The 21,313-nt window shown below is 44.8% G+C and overlaps 1 protein-coding gene across 1 annotated transcript in view; it reads right to left on the bottom strand.

Annotated features, from left to right (window-relative positions):
• Nucleotides 1–21,313, bottom strand: part of CA10 (carbonic anhydrase X) — a 520,157-nt gene that overhangs the window by 9,250 nt on the left and 489,594 nt on the right. Inside the window, exons 6-7 of the mRNA XM_012665679.1 lie at nt 12,881–12,976; nt 8,284–8,356 (exon numbers count right to left, since the gene is read on the bottom strand). Of these exons, the coding sequence (XP_012521133.1) occupies nt 8,284–8,356; nt 12,881–12,976 (169 nt within the window). The remainder of the gene's footprint in view (nt 1–8,283; nt 8,357–12,880; nt 12,977–21,313) is intronic.

The raw sequence follows: 21,313 nt of genomic DNA, 5'->3' as shown, positions 1-21,313 counted from the left end.
AAGTGCCTAGCACAACGTGCGGACCAGGTAAGTACTCCACAGTGCTGGGTAGTAGCGAGGTCACCTCCTCTTACCTAGAGTGCCCTTGCCCTACCTTCTGGGAGAACCACTGCTGTTCTTGAGGACTCAAGAACCCTGGCTGGGTTAGTGCCCACCTGTTTCACTACATTTACTGAATTAGCTTGCCGATGATCATTTGCCTACTTGACTGTCGTCACTAAGCTATGAGCCTTCAGGGGAAGGGTTTGCATCTTTTATCTCTGAACCCCAAGCTCCAACATGGGGTCCACCACATAGTGGGCACTGAGTAAACACTGGTTGAATGAATGAATAAAATGGTTTCTGCCCAGCAGCTCTACCTGCTAGCAGTGATGGGCAGACACCAAGGGAGGAAGAGGCAACACCATCTATCAGGTGATATGGAAACATCTCTGAGGCTGCAGTCAGTACCATTAGCTTAAGTACACACTGCCTGCCATCCTCCCCATACATATCACACCCAACACATCGGGGCAAGACTGCTTGCCCTGTTTCCATCTCCATAAAGCATTGGCGTGCTTCCACACTAAACGCACCTGTACCTTCATATTTACATTGTGAAGTCAGTGTGCATTTAACATGTAACGTTTGTCCTTGCGGCTCATCATGCTGCCTCAAAGGCGCTCATTAAGTCAGTGTTCTGTGTTTTTTTTTTTTTTTAGGTATTGGGATTTGAGAACCACAGGTTACTTTTTTGTATCTTCTTTTTTCTCCACTGAAGCTTGCTTGGTGTGTTTGGTAAGACAGACAGCAGTGGAACCCAAGAAAAGAATACAGGTGAACCCAGACGTTTTCAGCCTCAGTGAAACCCAAGAAAAGAATACAGGTAAACCCCGATGTTTTTAGCCCCAGTGTCAAGGTACATTGGGGTGTTTTCCATGGCTAGACAGGCCAGAAACTAATTACTACCCACAAACTATCTTGTCCATGCTGCGGCCAGCAAAAAACCCATTGTTTTGTGCACATCAGCGTTATCATCTGGGTGTTGTAGACAGAAAGGAAACTGAGAAGAAATGCACTGGAAGGTAGAGTCCCCTCCCTAAACTCAAAAGACTCTATTCATTAGTAAGGATGTTGTGAACAGAGAGACAAAAATTTGGGGTACAGCTCAGAGGCCAATGGGGTGATCATGCATGTCTCTGCTTGCTTTAAGGACATTAAGAGGAAGCAATGGCAGAAGTTCAAATAAATTTTCATGGATAGTTTTAGAAAAAGGTTCTCTCTTTCCCACTTATCTATCTACCTGTCATATGAGAAAATAGCTTATAGAGGGCAAAGCCCTAGTCTTCAAGTTAAGAGTCTTAATTCAGTCTAAATCCTAACTATGGCTTTGCTAGTAACTTACTATTCCTTCATGGATAAGTCATGTAACCTCTTGGGGGCACCAGATAGTTCGGGGTGATTGCTTCTTCAGGTGATAAAAAAAAATCCTATAGATCCAAAAACGTCTTTCAATGTAAAACAAGCTTATATAGCTAAATTTATGTCAGGGCAATTTTTTGATATGACAGTGTTGTCATTTTCATGCGTTGGCTATATCTTTATGGTACGGGAAGATCCCTTGAATTATCAATAAACGTAGAGTATTTGCACACAGTTTATAGCCCAATTTTATTCTCTCAAATGACTGCAGAAATTGACAGCTGTACCTTTGATTTTATGACATATTCTTGCCAAATCTGTGATTTATCTTATGTCGAGTTCTTAGTCATGGTTACAACTCCCAAGTTGACTTTTTCTTTCTTTAAAGAGAGGTACATTGTGAGGAAATACCTAGGACCACATGGTGGGGAATCTTTCCTTTAGTCTGAGCTTCCATGGCAGGCTCTGTTAAATGCATCGTGCTTACTCACGCGGACTCCTGAGACCGAACATTGCCCCGCTTCCTGCTAATGAAGTTTAGTTCGAAGAGAACTATCCCAATGAGAAAAAAGCAAAGCAGTTTCAGAGATCAATACTGGACTTGTCCCTGATCAATATGGAACTATTTGGCAATTTTCTCATAGGGAATGACATTTCCTCTTGTAATCTGAGGCAAATTCAACCGAAATGAAAAAAGTCAATTACTAAAAGAATAGCATAATATGATTTTTCATTTTACACAGACAATAAACGAATAAAGGGGCCCTGAGAACGGGATTCATGGTGGTAATCTGCTCCCTTTCCGTTCCTCGCTGACGTGAGTAACAACTTAGACTGCAACGTGGGACGTGGCGTGTGCTGCATTTCGCATTCTGTGGCAGCATTTCCAAAGCTGTGCCTTTGAAGTGAGAGCACAAGTTCAATGAAGCATAGAGAAGGCACCGGGAGCGATGTGCTTAAACCCCTTGGTGGTATTTCACATTTAACACCTCGTCCCTCCGAGGAGTGGCACAGAAAGCACTTCCCGAAGAACTGAGAAGTATTGGGCAGTTCCAAGTGGGTCGGTCTTTGCCTCCTCATTCATCTTTTAGCTCAAAGGTTGGAGGGGCCTAAAGCAAAGTTATAAACAGGTGAGACTGAAAAAGGTGCTTTCAGAGGCTGTGCCACATGTCAGAACACCACGTTTAGAAGGTCTCCCCCAAACGCCTTTATTTGCTTAGAGGAAATATATGAAGACAGCCATACCTTTTTAAATTTGGAGTTTGTGAGCCTTGGGATTCTTATTGGACTGACACTCACTGTCGTATTTACTGTCTACGACATGAATGGTGCACGGGAAATGAAGCTACTGAGATACTACAGTGTCCCAGGATGTTGAAGAAAGTGCTCATTTACATGCAATGTCCTAATAACTACTCCCTCTTACCCATTTAAGTGCTCTTTGCGCTCCATTAGTCACAGTTTTGCCACTTGAAAGTAGTATAAAATCTCTTTTTAAAAAATAATGCTGGCTCAATGAAATCAAGTGGATACTAAAATGACAACAATATTGCCCTTTATGTAATCGGGGTTCTGTTAATTAATTAATGCTCATTAATGAACACAAGGAAAACCGAAGGATATTAGCATTATTCCAAAATCCTGCATTAAAAAATTAAAACACTGCAAGTGAACTACCAATATCTCCTCCAGAAAATCCATTCAGAAAATCTATTCTTCAATGTCACGATTGCAGTCTTGACCCTCAATCTGGTAAGGAAAATTTAACTTTAATAAAATCGATTTTCTTTAGAAGACTTTCTAAATTCAGCCTGAAATTAATTCAGGCCGGTCTTTTCCACTGTTGGTCCTGGTTAGTGAGAATGTTCTGTAAGTCTGATGCAGATGTATGATATCTAGGCTTCCAAGGAAAGTAGTAGAATCTCATTAAGTCATTATCATCCACCACACGGATGCAAACACAGGACTGGGCTTTATTTTAGGTAAGCGAATTCTGTTGCCTGTGTGTTCTATATTGTATTCACCTTCAATATAATTTTTATTTGGCATCATGGTGACCTACTTCCTGCCTTTCAGAATGCTAGATTAGACAGCCATGCACACTCGGGAATACACGTCTATTGTGCACCTGATTGATACCAGTTATTGTCCAGGTAACTGACTCATTACCTTGCTTTATTCACTCTACAGCCCTCTCACTATCAGTCTCAATATCCTCATCTTACTGATGAGGGGATCGTCTCTCAGAGCTATTAAGAAGCTTGTCTGAAGTCACACAACAGAGGAAGTGGCAGAGCCAGGAGAGCAGCTCTACATTGTAGATCTGCTTTGTTCCGTCTCTCTTCCCTACAACACACTTGCCTCTCGTGAGTACGGTAGCCTTCGCTGCCATGGCATTTGGCTTCCAAAATTCCCAGTTGTCTTGGAAAGAGTCTCCTCCTCTTATGGATTCTCTGGCATTGATTTTCTTAACTGGCTCAAAAGAATGATCTTGCACAATTCCCATTTTTCCTGGTCATTCATTCTGTGCCCAATCTTACAAGCCAGGCAAATGGACTGTGTCTGTCCCAGCTGCCATTTTGTACCGATTTCGCCCCTGCGCTTCCAGGAGCGTTCTCCTTCACCTGCTCAGCTAGCCAATGGGACAGCCACACAGGAGCTTCCACCAGGGTGGGCTTTTCAAGATATCTTTAGAAGTGCTTTTCAATCCTAAGTCATGGAGATTTGAGTTGCTCTCTCCAAAGTGAGGACATGTCCCTCCTCTCTTCTCTATTTGTTCTCACTCCCATGATTTTACCCAAGTTTAAATGCCATCTGGATGCCAGCGTCTTCCACATTTGTATCTTCAGTTCTCTCTCCTGAAATCCAGACTCATACATCCAACTGCCTACTCCACACCTCTTCTTGGATGCCTAATAGACATCTCAAGCTCAACATGTTTAAAACTTCTGATCCCCTTTCCACCCACGAGTACGCCTCATCCACAGTCTTCCCCATCTCAGTTGATGGAAATGTCTTGCAGTCATCCTTAACTCCTCTCTTCCTCTCACATCAGACTTATCAAGAAATCTCGTCAAAGTATACCCAATCATTTTTTACCACCCCTCCCCATTAATCTGGTCACTGTCAATGCTGTCATCTCATCATTTGGATTGCTGCAACCCTCTCCTGCTGTCAGCTCTACCCTTCTACAGTCTATTCTCAACCAAGTGCCAGCACCTAGTGATTCTTTCATCAGCAGATCATGTCACTCGGCTTAAAGTCTTAGATTGGCTTCACATTACCATGCCCTCCAAGGGGAATACTTAGAGAAGACTGACTCCATCTAGAACCGATTTCTGTGCCTTCTCTGGTCCCTATGTATGTCAATAATGGCAACACCACTGTGCACCTTTGGATGACACTGATATCTACTGGAGGTCCCATGCCTAGAGCCAGGCAGTAGTCACAGAGAGCGTAGGCCAGGATGAACCTGAACTGTCAAAGTTCTCACAAGTTCTGTGGTCAGTATATTTCCCTTTCAGTTGGAAGGAAATGAAAAAAGCAAAGAGATGGCTCTTCAAACTGAACCAAAGTTGGAATTAGAGAAGAACATGTTTCATGGCATGTGAAAGTATCAGTGTTACAATTAGTTTTAAGGCTTCAGAGCTAAGCTTTCCTTGCTCCTTAGGGAGAAAGCATGATAGGAAGGAAAAGACATAGGAAAAAAGATCCAGGAGGATCTATGTATGAATCCTTGCTCTTCCACAGTGGAAGTACAGACTACTGTTCAGGAAATGTCCATTCCCTCTCCACCCACGCTTCCGTGGGAGGATTTTGATGTTGGGCTTGGCCATGTGCTGACTTGCTTTGGCTAGTGGAAAGTGGACAGGAGTGTGTGTGTGACAAGGCCTTAAGTCACATCACATGTTTCTGACCTCCACCATGAGAAATGGTTGCCCTGAATATCCTTTTGATCCTAGAAAAATGAGAGCCATGGAAAGCTGAGCTACTGGAGTCAACTTGCAGACCTGCAGCTGGAAGCAGAGCCACCTCGACCAATCCACGGATACAGAAGTGAGAAATCAACACTCATTGTTGAATGCTTGTTTATTATGCAGAAATTGCTGATTTATACAGCTGCTTACTAGAGGTGTGTCCTTGGTCAAATGACTTCACTTCTTGGAGCCTTGGTTTTCTCATCTGTACACAGGAGACAGCAATTGTCTCTGCTCTGAAGGACTTTGTGTGCGCTAGGTAAGGTGCCCCAATGAGAGCACAGACCCCAAAGTGTGGATCGTGTCCAGTTAGCATCACCTCCATATTCCTGATGCTCAGTATGTTGCGGAGTGGGTACTGCATCTAAGCAAGCAGGACACACTGAAGCTATGTCGGGGTGTCATTCTGGGTGGCAGCAGTAGCATGGGCTGGCTGGGAGAGTGGGTAGGGGTGAAAGTCAGGTGTCCCTGAGTAGTGCGGTTGAAATGTCAGTGGGTGCAGGAGGGTTGATTTCTTTCTTTTTCACTTAGAAGTATGGAAGCAGCATACCCTCATAGGTGCCCCTGAGCAGGTGGCATTGACTTCATCTGGAATTGAATTCATAGACTAATGCCAGCATAATGTGCTGCCTCTTGCAGCAAGGACTTCCAGGCTTGTGTGCCCCAGCCACTCACTGACTGAGTCCTAGGGAATGACTCCAGTTTCAGACTCTCCTCCTTGCTACCTGGCCAAGCTTCACTGTGTCAGGGCAGTTTAGCTGGCTGAAAGAGTGCTGTGGCTTCCTGCTGAGCAAATCAATCCCTCTCTGACACAGTGTCCTGGGCACAGCAGTGCTGAGCCATTCCCATGGATGGGGCATCATTATCTCTGTGGTACTGCTCCCTTCAGGTATGTGACAAAGGTTACTACAGGGGACACCTCCATTATTCCTTGCCGAATTGTAAGAGCACAAAATTCCTGTTATTATCCTGTTATTAGGGGGCCTAAAGCAGTTACCTCTCTCCATGTGGGCCAGGGGCTCTTTATCTTTCCTTAGTTCCCTTTTCTTTTCTCTTGGCCCTGACGGGCACTGAGGAAGAGAGGATGCTCCTCCTCTCTTTCGTCTGCATCTGCAGGAATGTGTCTGCAGAGGTGGTGAGGGTATTTCTTCAAATGTGCCTGCCTTCTGCAAAACTCCTTGGCATGGCTCAAGATCTGGCTCTGTGACATTTTTCCTGCCACTCCCTCCGCTCTGTTGCTGCTCCTGCAGATGGCCATTTATCCCTCCATTCACCCGGGCCATAGCCAGTGCTTATTGGGTGTGCTTCCTCCCCTCCCTTGCTCCTCCCTGGGTGGTGGCCACATCACTTAATATTAATCAGACCAGCGCTGGGGCGGAGTCGGGAGGAAAGTCCCACTGATGATTGACTCCGCAATCTGTTAGATTACATGTTGGGGCTTAACATGATTTCACGCCTTTTCATAGTTTCTAAACTGCAAATCCAAGATTATTTGAAAACATTTAATTTTCATGCTTTTTTAATCAAAAAAGTTAAAAGAATAATAATCTTTTATGGGCAGTTATAAACGTGCTATTTACACACAAGACGGCAATGTCTCCCTTAGCTGAGCAGTCCAAGTGCGTGATTAGAGCGGGCTCCACAGGCATACTGATGAGCAAGGGCACAGTGTGTGTGGAGGCGACTTCATTCTTCTGGGAGATGTCTGTCTATGTGTGGTGTGGTGCTCCAGGTTCATTCCTCACCCCCACCAACCTCTTCAGGGGGGAGGGACTTGGCAGAGAGAACCTCATGGATAGGGCTGGAGCCTCACTTGGTGCCTGCCATGGGGCAGGTGTGCAGGAAATGTTTGTTGAATGAATAAGCAAAGGAAGGGCTCTCCATATTCTCCCTCTAGCAGTCCAAGGTGAAACCTGTACCCATTCACTCTGTTGTCTTCATGGCAGCACTGGAGACAGAAGGGGCAGAAACACCGAGCTCCTAGCTCAGTGAAGGGCGCAGTGTTGGAATGTTTGCATGCTGTTTTTCACTTTTGTGAATGTCATTATTTACCTATTGCTTGATTCAGAATCCTAGAACGACTTTAGAAACCTGAACCTCAACTTTGTTACTTTCCAGAGGAGGAAACAGGGTCAAGGTGAGGAAACTCCTGATGAAGTACAAGGTCAACACTTGAATCCCAGTTTCCTGCTCATTCCTAATTTGGTAAAACCAAACTTTTTTCTTGGATTGATTTCTTTCTTCTCTTGGTGTGTGCTACCTCACGAACTTTTCCAAATTTTTACAGCTTCTGGAATTGCTGTGGATTACAGATCAAGCTTTTTTCTCTTCAACTTTGCACTGTTCTCTGTTCTCTGCTGAAGGAGTCTGGGGATAAAACACCCTGTAAACCAGGAAAGCCAGATGGAGTCTCTAGACCAGTGGGCCACACAGGTGGATGAAGAAAGATGCCATCCTATCTCCACCTAGAAGGGAGACCCAGCTACACAGAGAGAGAGAAATCTGGTCCAGTTGAAGCCTCTGGAAGTGTTGAGGTTGGATCCACAGTACCTGGTGGGTGCTTTTTAAGTCACCTCATTGGCAAAGCCCCACCTGTGACCAGCTAACATGGTGGAGTTTGTCAGCCACCAGAGTCTCCCAGCTCATTACCAATCCATAGGATAAGGATGACCACCATCATCATTATTGCCTTAGACAGGCATGGATGACAAAGGCACCCCTGGGACTTTGGTTTGAAATGAGCTGCTTCTTAGCCAACACTGACTCTCGAGAGTGACTTTCTACAGAATTACAGGATCATGAAGCCGAAAGAGGCCCACCGAGATCATCAGTTCTGGCCTCCTGCCTTCAGGCAGTACTAACCTTTACAGAACAGTTGCTTTACAAGAAATTGAACCAAACTTACTTTTATATGTTATTCTTGTGATAGTATCTCTGTTGAGCATTCGATTAAGAAATGGGTTTGATGAATCAGAAACCTAGAGGAGAAAAGAAAATATTAATGACTGGGCACCACTCTCCCAGCATAAATATCATCCCCACGCACTCACTCATGTGTTCATATTTACTGAGTGCCTACCATGTGCCAGACACCATGATGGCTGAAAATTCAAAGACACAGGCCCAACAACTCTCAAGGAAATCCCAGTCGAGAGAAGGAAGACAGGTAAGTAAACAAATGGTTCTAATATAGTGTGGAGAGTGTCATGATAGAGTCATGGGTGTGATGCTACTGGGGGATGACCACCTACCCCCTGGGGAATATGGGAACTGAGGCACGAGCTGGGTTCGGGAGGTTGGGTAGAAGTTAACAAAGCATTTTGATGGTACAGTGTGGAGGAAGAGCAGGAAGGTCAAGGAAAAACATTCCATACAGAGGATCCGTACATACACAGACCTGGGAGAGTGAGATGTAGACAGACACACGTGAGTATTTCAGCATAGGTGGAGCTCAGGGCGTGGGGAAGGATGGGAGGTGAGCTGAGAGAGGTAGGCAGGGGGTAAGGGGTAGCATGTTAGAAAGGGAATATTTATTTAGGTAGAGTAAGAGAGAAGGAGTACACAGAAAAGAGGTATCAGGAGATGGAAAAAAGCTCTAAAAATTCACATAGAAACTTGTTATGTCCCTGCCCATTATTATATGAGTTGAATATATCATGACCCATACCATTCGATCAACCATCCATCCATCCAATAAATACTGGCAGAGTGCCTATTATAGGCCAAACACTGTACCAGATGTTCAGGGATCAGTTCCCATTTCATGCCTATGTCCTTATAGCTCCAAATTCTTCCTTTGGGAGAAGCAGCCAAACTTTAAGAGGCTTAACCCAAGGAACCACCATTTATGAAACTGTGATGCGGCCCCACATAAGAAAGGGGGTTTTCTTAACAACCGCCTTATTTTCAAAACTCAGCCTTTTCCAAAGTACCATTTTTATTCTAGTCATTTCTCTCCTACCTTGCTTAGCTCTGCTCTGCAATTTATGCCTCAGCTGCTAATCGGATGTTGTGACACATCAACATTTTAAATCTGATTTATTCTGAGGGTTGGAAAAATTGCAGCAGATGATTATTATTATTAGATAAGCAACAGGTAATTTTAGCTTGGAGAAAGCACAGACTGTTTATTTTCCCTCCATCTGTCTCTCTTTTTGCAGTTTCCTGGGTGTGCTGTGGTGAGACACACACCGAGGGGAGCTTGGCGAGTGACAATGCCCCACAGAGGTAAGAGTGCACCCCAAAATGGAGAAGAGTTCCAAATCGAACACTGTTGCTCCCTGGAAACTTTAGGGCTAAATTGAGCTTCTATTTTGACACCCTCTTCGGCTATTTAAAAGACAGCTTGAAGCATCCTGTTTGTGCCGATGTACCCCATGAAACAAGGACGGCCAAAAATACACTGTAGTGGCAGATAAGGAATCTGTGCACCTTGATCATCGGGTGCCTTGGGCTCCTGGTACCTGGTGAGTCTGGGCAGTGCTAACATTGGAACCAGACTCTTTTGAGCTGATTAAAAATAATTGAGAAATTTCCAAAGTGCACACAGATGATTTGTGGGCTCTAGTGTGTTGGCTGCGTGGGTGAGAGGATAAAATATGTACTTGGTGTAAGTGAGCTTAAGTGGGAAGTTAATGGTGTGTGATTGAGCAGCGATTACAGCCAAATCCTTGTTCCCTGTGGTCATGGGAAGGAGGGGAATTAGTGGAGGACAGAGATAAATAAAACCCACAGATAATCAAGTGTCTTCTTTCAGCCAATAACTCCAACTTTTCTATGGCTCTGTTTTGGCCAGGGCGATATCTTTTGGGCTAAGCCACCTAGATGTGGAGCTTCTCATCTCCTGTTGTCCTTGCAGGAAGCTGGGAAGGGGCAGCAGAGAGATCAAGGATGCACAGCTCTTCGGTTGTCCTCCCTCTGGAGACTCAGGGCTTTGTTCATACCACTTCTGAGTCCCAGCACCTAGCAGAGGGCTGGCCTGTATCCCATGCTCAGTGTTTTGAGATGGGGGAATGGTAAGTCACAGCTTGGACAACTCCCTGTGGAGTTGGTTATCTGGGAAGTGATACTGTGGAACAAAGATAGAAACACTGTGACTTATTTTGAAATCTAGCCAGGAAGCTTCAGGTTTGCTCAGGGAAAGAAGAGAAGCACTCCTATGAGCCGAGCTGGCCCGAGAAGATGCAGGAGCTAGTTGTCATCCCTTCACTCACTGACCTCAGGGTCTAGGACATAAGTGCCTCCCAACAGCCCGCAGGGAAGCAGCCAGACCTGCAAACCCTGGCTGTTAGTTGTGTTCTCAGTGGGAGCAAACGTTTCTGCAAGACCTTGTGAAACACGCCCGTAGTTTGCTGTTGAGGGAGCTGGGTATCCATCCCTCTGTCCACTGTAATGTGTCTGTGCCTCCAGGATGGCTTTCACTGACTCAGGAGCTTTGAGCAAAGTCAGGAACTGCTGGGTTGGCCTGTGGGAGTTACTCACGGAAGGGTTTCAGGGGGAGATGCACTCCTGGACACTAGTGACAACATTGTGGCGTATCTGCAAGCTTCACAACAATAAGCATGGCCCAGGTTGAACACACCAAATTGTTATCAAAGTCATAATTGGGGCTGGACTGGGGATATAGGAATTTGCCCTGTGCTTGTGGGTAGCATGGGGGTGGGAGGAAATTTGAAATTCTGTTTTCTCTCCTCTTGCCCTCAGGTGTTTTCTTCCAGCTCTGTTGGGGAGGCATACAGAGGGGCAATAAGGTCATGAGTATTAAAGTCAGGCAGGACCTGGATGCCTCTCCTGGCTGGGCTGTTACGAGCCACATGAACTTGAGTGGAACGCCAAAGGTTCTCTGGACTGTGTTCCTCCCCAGTCCATAGGTTTACTATTAGGGTTAAAAGATAAAATAGATGTCAGGTACATATCACAGTGCCTGGCATCCGGGAATGTAATGTTTATTATTCCAGAGTTTGTGATGACGCCAAGAGACACAGAGAAGGGAACAGCAGGATCTGTGCTATGACCGGTTTCCTTTGAAACTTGTGAAGTTCCAAGAAGGTATGAAAGCCTAAAAATCTGCTTCTCTGGCCAAATATCCCTTCATCTCTTTGCTAATGCAAAACTAGAGAGTTTGGGGTTGGTGGCCTGGGGCAGCGTGTAAAGGACACCCCTGCCCAGCACATAGCTCTGCCCTGAGCTGACCTGGTGAGGGAGTGAGGAGGGGACATGGGATCTGGAGAGGATGTCCAGGCAGGGCCCAGTGCCTGTTGCACAGGGGATGCTTTTGGGGGGGGGGATAGGACCATGGGGTGCCCCAGGTACGGTCTCCTGAGTAATGATGCCATCAGGAGAGCTCTGTTAGAACTCCCTGGAGGCCAATGCTGGCTTCTATTGGACATCTTTATCAGATTCCAAGTTCTGGTTGGGGAACTTTCTCCAGTGATTTGGTCACAACTTCTCCTGGGGCTAGCATAGTGACTGCCAACTTTTGAAATTGCCATTGCCTTTTTTTTCCCCTACTTTTAAAAATAATTACATATCTTCTTCATTCTACATCTGCCAAAATGTCAAAGGTAATTATGACTATTATTATTTTTTTAACAAATTGAAATTTGCTTGGCTGGAGGTTTTATGCTGTTGACTGTTAGGAGATGTGCAGCCTCTCTAGAATGTCACAAATTCAGTGTGGGTGTGTCTTTTTGATGAACAGTCTCCTTTTCCTTTGGGCAAATCCCTAATGGTGGGATTGCTGGATCAAATGGTAGATCTACTTTTAGTTCTTTGAGGAATCTTCATACTGTTTTCCATAGAGACCTATGTAATAGGTACAATGCACCTGGGTGTGCCATTTGGGTGATGGGCTCCACCTATAGCTGGGACTCAAACATTACAAAAGCAATTCATGTACCTTAAAACATTTGTACCCCCTTAATATTTTGAAATTAAAAACCCTCAAAGTCAAAAAAATAAATAAAGTCAGTCAGTGTGGGTAACCTCTGCCTTATTTTCCCGAGGATGCTTACAAGGGAGCATGAGAGTGAGGGGGGAAGGTGTTACTGAGAGTAGTTGTAGGGCAGCTAGAAGGAGATTTTTAGTGCCTAGAGGGGAGGGACATCTTGCCTTTCCTTTGTCCATGGGGCAGCTGAGTGATGAATAGGACTTTAATCCTGGAGGGCATGTGTGGGCCACCCCTCCCCTTTCACTTTCATGTCCTTGTGGTCCTACTGCTTTAGGCAGGATCTGAATCCTGTCCCTGGATCCAGCGCCCCTTTTTCTTTCCAGGACAGAAGCTGCCTGAGTCCTCGGGCTCTGATGGGGAGCCCATTGTTTTTGTATCTCACTGCAGGAGACCTCATTTTTCATAAATCTCATCTATATAAAAGTCACCACCCTGCAGCTTTTCTTAGGCATGGACATCACCTCTTTCCAACTCCAACAGAGACTGTAAACTCATATTCTAATTGGGGTAGGGAAGGTGGGAAGAGAAAAATGAAGGAATGCAAGAGACTTACTTTTATAAATATAGAAACTACCACCAATCCATTTGGACTCTTTGCAGCTTCTGTGACATTTGTGTATAGCTCATGGTTATAGTGGATGAGCTGCACCTGGCAGGAGGGAAAAACAAGAATAAGAACAACAATCCATCATTAAAAGTTGTGAGGTGTAGCATATGCCCCTATGTAAGGGCGAACTGCACAGTATGTTGAAAAACTACTGCGAAGACAATTTTTCAGTGGAAAGGAGTTCAGAAGGATATGTAAGCATGTGTGTAAAATGCATGCGCACGCACACATAGCTATACACACATACAAAAATACCCATACATATTTGCAAATGTTTTCTGGTAACAAGCGTACTTTTAACAGGCTCAGTGCTCATCTGGCTCTGGCTCCGTCTCAGGACATTTCCCCTAAAGTGTGTGCATAGTGAGTCTTCCTTAATAGGAACGGAACTGCCCGGCAGGGGTGGATGTGTTTTCCCTGCTGCACCAACAGCTGCCACTGGCAGCCAGTAAGTCTTCCTCGCAGCCTCAGGGCAAGCAGGGAGCTCTTAGGTTCTGAGTCAGCCGGTGACTCTCAGAGCAGACTGGCCAGGCTGCAAGATGCAGCAATTCTGATGGAAAGAGAGCTGATGGCTTAGGCTCCTATGCACCAGCCTGCCCCGGGCATCTGGTCAGATAGGACTTCACTTCTTCCTCATTTAACAAGGGTCAGTGATATATCTGTGGAGACCTCATCCTGGACTAGGGCTCCAGTGAACTCGATTTTCCCTCTGTTACTTAATTTTTAAAACTCTCTTTGTTTTTATTATGGTGAATCATAGCTTACATGTTCAAAGTAATGCTCCATCAATATTTAGCCACACGACCAAGTTACCCCACTGAGAATCAGTTGCTTCCTCTGAAAAATGGGTGTGATGATCTCTCATTGGAATTTATCTCAGGGCTGTGGTTTTAAAATAGATTTCTTTAATTTGTTACAAAAATTATACTTTCATACTATTAAAAATAGGTAAGTAAAAAAAAAAAGTGATAGCCTTCCTCACCTTTTTCTAATTCTTGCCCAAGCCTTATAACCATTAACAGTTTAGTATATATTCGTCCATATATATATTTTTTTGTGCTTATAAATCACACATGTATACCTACATAGGGTTTAGGAAATAGAAAAGGAACCATTACTAATTATTATTCTGAAATTGATTTTTTTAAAATTTAAGAATAGTTTGTGACTATCTTTCTAAGTCAATGCATACAGATCTCCCTAAGTTGTCTTAATATTAATAGCTATAGAATTCTCTGCTACATGAATGCCCTGTAACATATTTAACCATCCTCTCACTGGGTTTCAAGTTATTTCCATTTTTTTTTTTTTTGTCTCTGATAAACAATGTCACAGCCAGCATATCATATGTCTTTCTGTAATGGTGTTAGTGTTTTCCACAGGCTGATTTGAGAATCTAGTAACGTAGTACGGGTAAAGGTGATTTGTGACTCTGAAAGCATGGGAAAGTATTCGTTATTGCCAATATCCCATATTGCATTTAAAAAAGAAAGTTGAAGTTTTAGAAATTGAGAAAGACAATGATCAAAAAGGTGTTTTTCTTTGAACTTTGAGAAAACCATCTCTAACACAGTGGTTTGCAACCTTCACTGTGTATCCAAATCGCCTGGGTGCTATTAAAGCCCACCTCTACCTGCCTATGCTCCTTCCGATTCTGATTTAATCAATTTGGGGTGGGAACCAGGCCCTGGTATTTGATAAAAGCTCTGCATCTAGAGGGAAGCTGGGGCTGAGAGCCAGTGGAACACAGTCAATGAGCATCAATGTCCCATCAGTGCCCACTCAGATGGACCATACCTTGAATCCGAGAGCCCTGAGGCAGGGGAGCTTCTCAGGGAGAGAGCACCCATTATTGACTGTGCCATCAGCAGGGCAACCACAGGCAGGGGCTGGGGACTCTGCAAGACTATCAGTCCTCTGCTTATCAACCCCCTGTGCCTTGTTCTCCTGCATAGCTAGGACTTTTTGCAGTGGAGAAGCATTGCCAGGTGGAAGAACCAGGAGCTGTGGGGGTTCTTAGGTGCTCAACACTCCTCCCTCTCAGTGTTGAGTAAGCTTCTCAATGAGAACAAAACACATCCTGCCATCTGCCGAGATCTTCCCACTGATCCAGGTAACGAACAAAACCACCTGGGGACATGTCAGTGCTTCAAGACATGCCTTGAAGTTGCAGCATGTGCTGAACACCAGAGGAGGAGTTTGAAATGCAACCCAGTGGTGGGATCCTTCCTTCCAACTTGCAAGGCAGGAAGAAGTCTCCTGGGCCATGGGCTGCCCCCAACGGTGGGATCCTGTCAGGGCCCTGGGGCTGTAGGGAAGGGGCTGGTGAGTATAGGACTGAGGCCGTGCTTTCCTTAAAGCTTAAATTATCACATTTAGAATTTTGATCTAGAGTCTTGCCTCTTCTTTGTTCCAAGGCGAATGAGCTAGGATTCTGATATTGCGAGCTTTCATTTCTATTAGGAGTTGCCTGATGGACTGCGTGTTGTTAGGTTGAACCATATGAAATTGACCTTGTGACCCACAAATACAGTTGTTTTGTAGTGTTAATATATTCTTGAAATAAAGCTATTCTGAAGACAGCATTCTCTTCTTGGGCTCCTGATCGGATGTTAATGAGATAACAATGCTTCGCTACTCAATGTGTGGTCTGGAGACCAGCGGCAGCCCCACCATCTGGGAGCTTGTTAGACATGCAGAATATGGAGTCCCATCCCAGACATCCTGACTCGAGATCTGCATTCTAACAAATTCCCAGTGATTTGAATGTACATTAAAGTTTGAGGAGTGCTGCTTTAGCAAACACTGTTGGCTGGTGAGCAGAGCCCTGTTTTGTCTGTCCACTCTTTCTCCATTTCAGTTTGGCTGGGTTAAGAGTCATGTGCATCACATATGTTGGAAGACAGGCTGAGTCCCAATCCTAAGTGGCCTGGGATATCAAGGACAGAAGGGCTTTGAGCAGGGGAATGAGATAATACCCTCCCTGCCACCTCTAGCCTCTTCCTATCTGTGCTGATTATTTCTGGTGTTGGCCATTAAGGCAGAGATGTGCTCCACAGGACTTTGCAGTTTATAGCATGTGTGTGTGTGGTCAGGAGGCACCAGGAGAAATCCCCCAGGTCACAGAATATCCAGATGCATCAGAAGAGCCTAAAAGATAGCTTGGCAGTGGCACAATTTGAGGGTCAAAGGGAAGAGGGAAGGTAACCTGGGGCCTGCACCAGTTCACGCACCGACAGCAGGGCTTAACCATGAAAAAGTGCCACTTCCCTGCCACCGTCCTCCAGGTCCCTGTTGGTGGTGATCACAGTTCCTGCAGCTGTTGTCTTTGTTTCTCCCCAGCCAGGTTCAGTGGTGCCAACCCAATACCCACTAACCACTCACACATGCGTGGGTCTTGGGGAGGGGGTTCATTGCTTGTCCTACCATGAATTTGGGCTCAGGGAGCAGCAATGTGCAAATCGCATCCTGCTAGGGGGAGAGTATCAGAGTGGCAGGTGGGTTCCAAAAGTGATGCCTATGGATTACTTCTTGCTATTTATAGGTAACACTTTTAAACCAAAACCCCCCTACAAAGTCAGAATTTTGAATAACTTGAATGGGCCCCGAGCTGTAGTTTACCTGAGCCCCAACTTTGGGGCTCATGCAGGGTAATCAGAGTGTGTGACATGAAATCAGTGTCAATAAATGATCATTCAACTGTCTGAACCAAGTGCGTCCATGCGACCAAAACTACGGGGACAATGTTGAAACTGCTTATGAGAGCAAACTCTTTGGGGGCTAGTCATGACATGCTAATTAAACACCAAGTTTATTCATTAAGGAGATGCCCGAGGGCTTCTGCTAAGTTAGTTGGAATTACCATGTAAAAGAGCTAAACTTGGATGACTAAAAATTATTTTATAATCTTGACTTTTTATTACCTTTAGACAGGTGTCTCCTAGAGAAGCTTTCTGGAAATGCAAGACCGATGAATGGCAGTCTTAGAGGAAGAAATAAAGATATCGTTGGTTTTTTCATGATGCTCAGACATGGCAGGTATCACAATCCAGTGCATTCTCTAAGTTCTCCGTGACCTGAGGTGACTCATTCTTGTGTGTCACTAGCTTGAACCTTGTGTTCTCATCCCAGAATCGCTGCCTCACCTCAATCCTTTGTGGGCCTGGGATTCATTTGTTTAAAAACTATTTAAGGACCAACTACGTCCTGAGGCCAGTTGGAATAAGACTGATAAAGTCGTTGCCCTCCTAGAGATAATTTCGGATAATGGCAAGGATAGCTTTGAAGGAAACAAAACAAGATTTTGGCTTTCAAAGTGAAAGGCAGTAGTGGGAAGAATGGGGTGGTAACATCTGAGCTGAGTTCTAATGGCGAAGCCAGGCCAGGCATGGGAAAATCCTACACGACGCTCGCAGAGAGCCCAGCCAGTGCAGAAAGCCCAGCCCAGCTGGCGCAAAGAGCCCAAGGTAGAGACAAGCAGCTGAGAATGGTTGGGAAAAGGAGGAAGGTGGCTCGAGATGGGACGGCTTACGCAGGGCTTTGTAGACCACGGTGAGGAACTTAGATTTTATTCCAAATGCATTGGAATTGTTTTTAAGGGAAAAAAATCAATTGATCTGATCTGCATGTTTGAAAGATCTGGCTGCTGAGGAGGGTAAGGTGGAGACAGACAAGGCCTTGCCCACCTTTTTTGACCTCACAGCTCAGCTCTGGCCTCACCTTTTTCGGGACACTTTCCATGAACCACTGACTACTCTGAGTGTCAAGTGTGGTTCATCTGTTCTCGTGGTGCTCTTATCCAGGAGACAAGTTTGTGATGGTTAATTTTGTGTGTCAGCTTGACTGGGCAAAGGGATGACAGGCTAGCTGGTAAAACCTTATTTCTGGGTGTGTCTGTGAGGGTGTTTCAGGAAGAGACTAGCATTTGAATCGGCAGACTGAGTAAAGAAGGTCTGCCCTCAGCAGTGTGGGCAGGCACCATCCACCCTGCCGAGGACCTGGACAGCACAGAAAGGTGGAGGAAGCAGAATTTTCTCTCTCTTCTTGAGCTGGGACATCCATATTTTCCTGGTTCTTGAGCCTTCAGATTTTGGACTTGGACATACATCAGCCCATACTTCCCCACCCTTATGGTTCTCAGGCCTTTGGCTTTGGACTTGGAATTATACCAGCAGCTGCCTGGTTCTCCAGCTTGCAGACTGTGGGACTTCTTGGCCTCCATAATCACGTGAGCCAATTCCCACAATAAATCTCCTCTTATGTATCAATGTCTATATCCTATTGACTCTGTCTCCTGGAGAACGCTAATCAAAGTTCAAAATATTTACAACCAAAACAACATGGGTACTGGGTGATCAGAAGACATAAACCACAGACAACTGATACAGTCATATGGTGAATATCATTGTCAAAGTTAGTCATCAGTTTGTTGAACACTTTTTTTGTGCCAAAGATGATGGCAGCAGAAACATGTGAGACTTTGAATTCTCAAAAAATCCCACGAGTTTGGGCTATTTTCTCCACTGGAGTCACAGGGACACCAAGCCTCTGAGATTATTTGCTCAAGGCAGTGGTAGAGCTGGGATCGTGCCCAGTTCCATTCAAGCACCGTGCTACTCTGAAACTGTTCTCTTTGTGTTTGTTTTTACTTTTGGGTAAACATCTCAAGGGCATGGATCTCTGTCCTCACATCCCAGTGGTGCCTGTCATGGAATTTGGTCAGAGGAGATGTTGGCAAGTATTTGCTGAATGGATGCCAATCCTGGAGGTCATAGAGTCTTAGTCCTGGAAGGGGCTTTAGAGAAAACTGAGGCCAGCCCACTTCTTTTAAAAATAAAGAAACTGAGGATCAGAGAGGGTCTATGTCTTGCCCATGATTATATGGTCATGCAGCCATCCATTCACTCAACAAGGGTTTACTGAGCAACTACTAAGTGAGGGAGAATGGTATGAGGAGAAGTTGGATCGGAAGGCAGGAACACAGTAGGGGGTCTGGATTCCATTTGAAGGGCAATGGAGAATTTCATTTATGTCCCAGAATTCTCTTAGGACCAAAAGGCAAAACTTATCCTATGCCCCATCATTGAAGTGAGGAGTCTGAAAATCATTGGTTTTTGGTGACAAGTATATCAGTTTGAAGGCTGAGTTGCAAGTACTGATCTTTGCTAAATAAGCAGATTTGCTCCAAGTAAGCTCGAAGTTGACAGCGAGCCATCCTTGTCATTGGTTAAGCTGGGAGCAGCCTCGGTTGCACAGGTCTCAAACAGAGTTTTCCCTTTGCAGTAGCGAGGTGACTCACCAGCGCGTGCCCAGGGCTGCTCACTCACCCCTCATGCCTCGGGAGAGCGACCAGCTGTGTTCTCAGACCTAATGCATACATCTTATTCACCTTTCTCAGTGTGATGCTCCATTAGCAGAAGGCCCTTAGAGCAGCCTCGTAACGGAAGACCACACACAGCGTTCAGAGTGATACGCCACTAGCTTATCCCCGCTTAAGTGCCTCGGTGGCTTCCTAGTGCCTGTAAGATAAAGACCCACCTCTGAGCACAGTCCTTGTGTGGCCCTGACTTTTCCAACCCTGTCTCCTTGTTTTATGTGCTCTGGCCACAGTGACTTTCTCTCCGTCTCCCTTATACACCGAGCTTCCTCCTTTTCTAGAGCCTGCACACGTTCTGTTTCTTCTTACAATACCTCTCCCCCCACCCTGCCTGACTCGCATTATGAACTCCTTTGGATCTCAGCTCAAGGGTCACTTCTTGAGAGCCATCCCCACAACCCACTCTCATGGTACTCTGCACTTTTCCCTTTTGAAACACATACCATGGTTTTATTTCAACATTTATCCTGTGATCGATTAATGCCCACTGCTTATGCTAGACTTTAAGCTTCATCCAGGCAAGGTCTGTATCTCATTGGTCCCTGTGATGTCCCCAGTGCCCAGCACTGTACTTGGCATATATTTAACAGTGGCAAGGTAGAAATAACTGTTAAATAAATGAACGAAGCAAGGCTGGTGATTATACGGTGAAACGGGATGTCTTGAGGGACAGGGAGAGCAAGGCGCTTGGCTGAGCTGGTTAAGGAACAGTCTGGAAGCCTGAAGGGTATCTCTAATGGGAACCAAGACATTCAGTATCCCATTGGGCTATATGAATGGCAAAGCCTGGCCTCACCACTGGATACCCTTGGACAAGCCAAGCCTTTCATCTGTACAAAGGGATAGTAATAGGGATAGTAATACAGACAACCTCATAGAACTGTGGTGATGATTTTATGAGACAAAATATATAAAGCATTTAGCCCAGGTCCTGGCATGTAGTAAACACTCCATAATCAGCTGCTATTATTGTTGTTGTTATGGTATTTATTATACAAGCAATAGGTAACAGAGCCTTCAACTCCTGCAGAAATAGGGGTTAGGTAAGTACAGCCGCCTCTTCTAGATCTTGGCTTTGAGTCTATTCTCCCAAGGAAATTTAAGGAAGATATTATCTATTGGAGAGTACCCACTGTGTTCTAGACACTGCATGAGGTGAGAGATTTTAAAGAGAAATGCGTGCCCGGCTCATACTCTAATTCAAAGGTCAGCAGACTTTTTCTGTAAAGAGTCAGATAGTAAATATTGTTTGTCTATGGAGGCTGTGTCGTTTCAGTCACAACTATTCAACTCTGCTTTTGTATATGAAAGCAGCCATAGACAAAATATAAGAGAGGGTGTGGCTGGGTTCCAATAAAACTTTATTCATAAAAACATGCTGCAAGCTAGATTTGGTTGTGACTATAGTTTGCTGACCCCTGCTGGTTTAAATTTGAGAGATGAGTAAAGAACTTTCAGGGCATGTATTTTCCAGTAAGTGTTCTATATAGATAGGAAGAAAATACTTATCGGGAGAACCTAAGCACTCACCCCTCCCTTCCCTTTACATGATGATGATTACCATTGTCACCTTTCTATAGTTCTTTTCCAAACATATTCAACTCAAATTAATTTAATTCCAGTCACCCCCTAGGTCCCAAGTACCCACCCTATGCCAGATCCCAGGAGTCCAGAGATGAATGCTATATACTCCATATCCTTGAGGAACTCACCTATATTCCCCCATTCATTTCCAAAATAGGCAAAGGAAAAAACAAAGGCACAGAGAAGTTAAGCAACTCTCCTGATGTCACACAGCCTAATAATGACAGTGACCTTCGTCCGTTTCGCTTCTGAGTATACAAACATTTTCTTTCCACAAGAAAGTAAAGAGAAAAGAAAAAGTGTTTTATATGTGCAGGGAGATCACATTCCAGCAGCTGTTGCTGGAACAACAATTATAAGCTAGAACCTATTTATAGAAAGTCATTAACAAGGTTGTCTTTATGTGTAAAAGCACACAT

This window comes from Propithecus coquereli, unplaced genomic scaffold (genome assembly GCF_000956105.1).
Source record: "Propithecus coquereli isolate 6110/MARCELLA unplaced genomic scaffold, Pcoq_1.0 Scaffold121, whole genome shotgun sequence".
NCBI classification, from domain to species: Eukaryota; Metazoa; Chordata; class Mammalia; order Primates; family Indriidae; genus Propithecus; species Propithecus coquereli.
The sequence above is the reverse complement of the archived record's forward strand: the minus strand, read 5'-3'. Positions and strand labels throughout refer to the sequence as shown.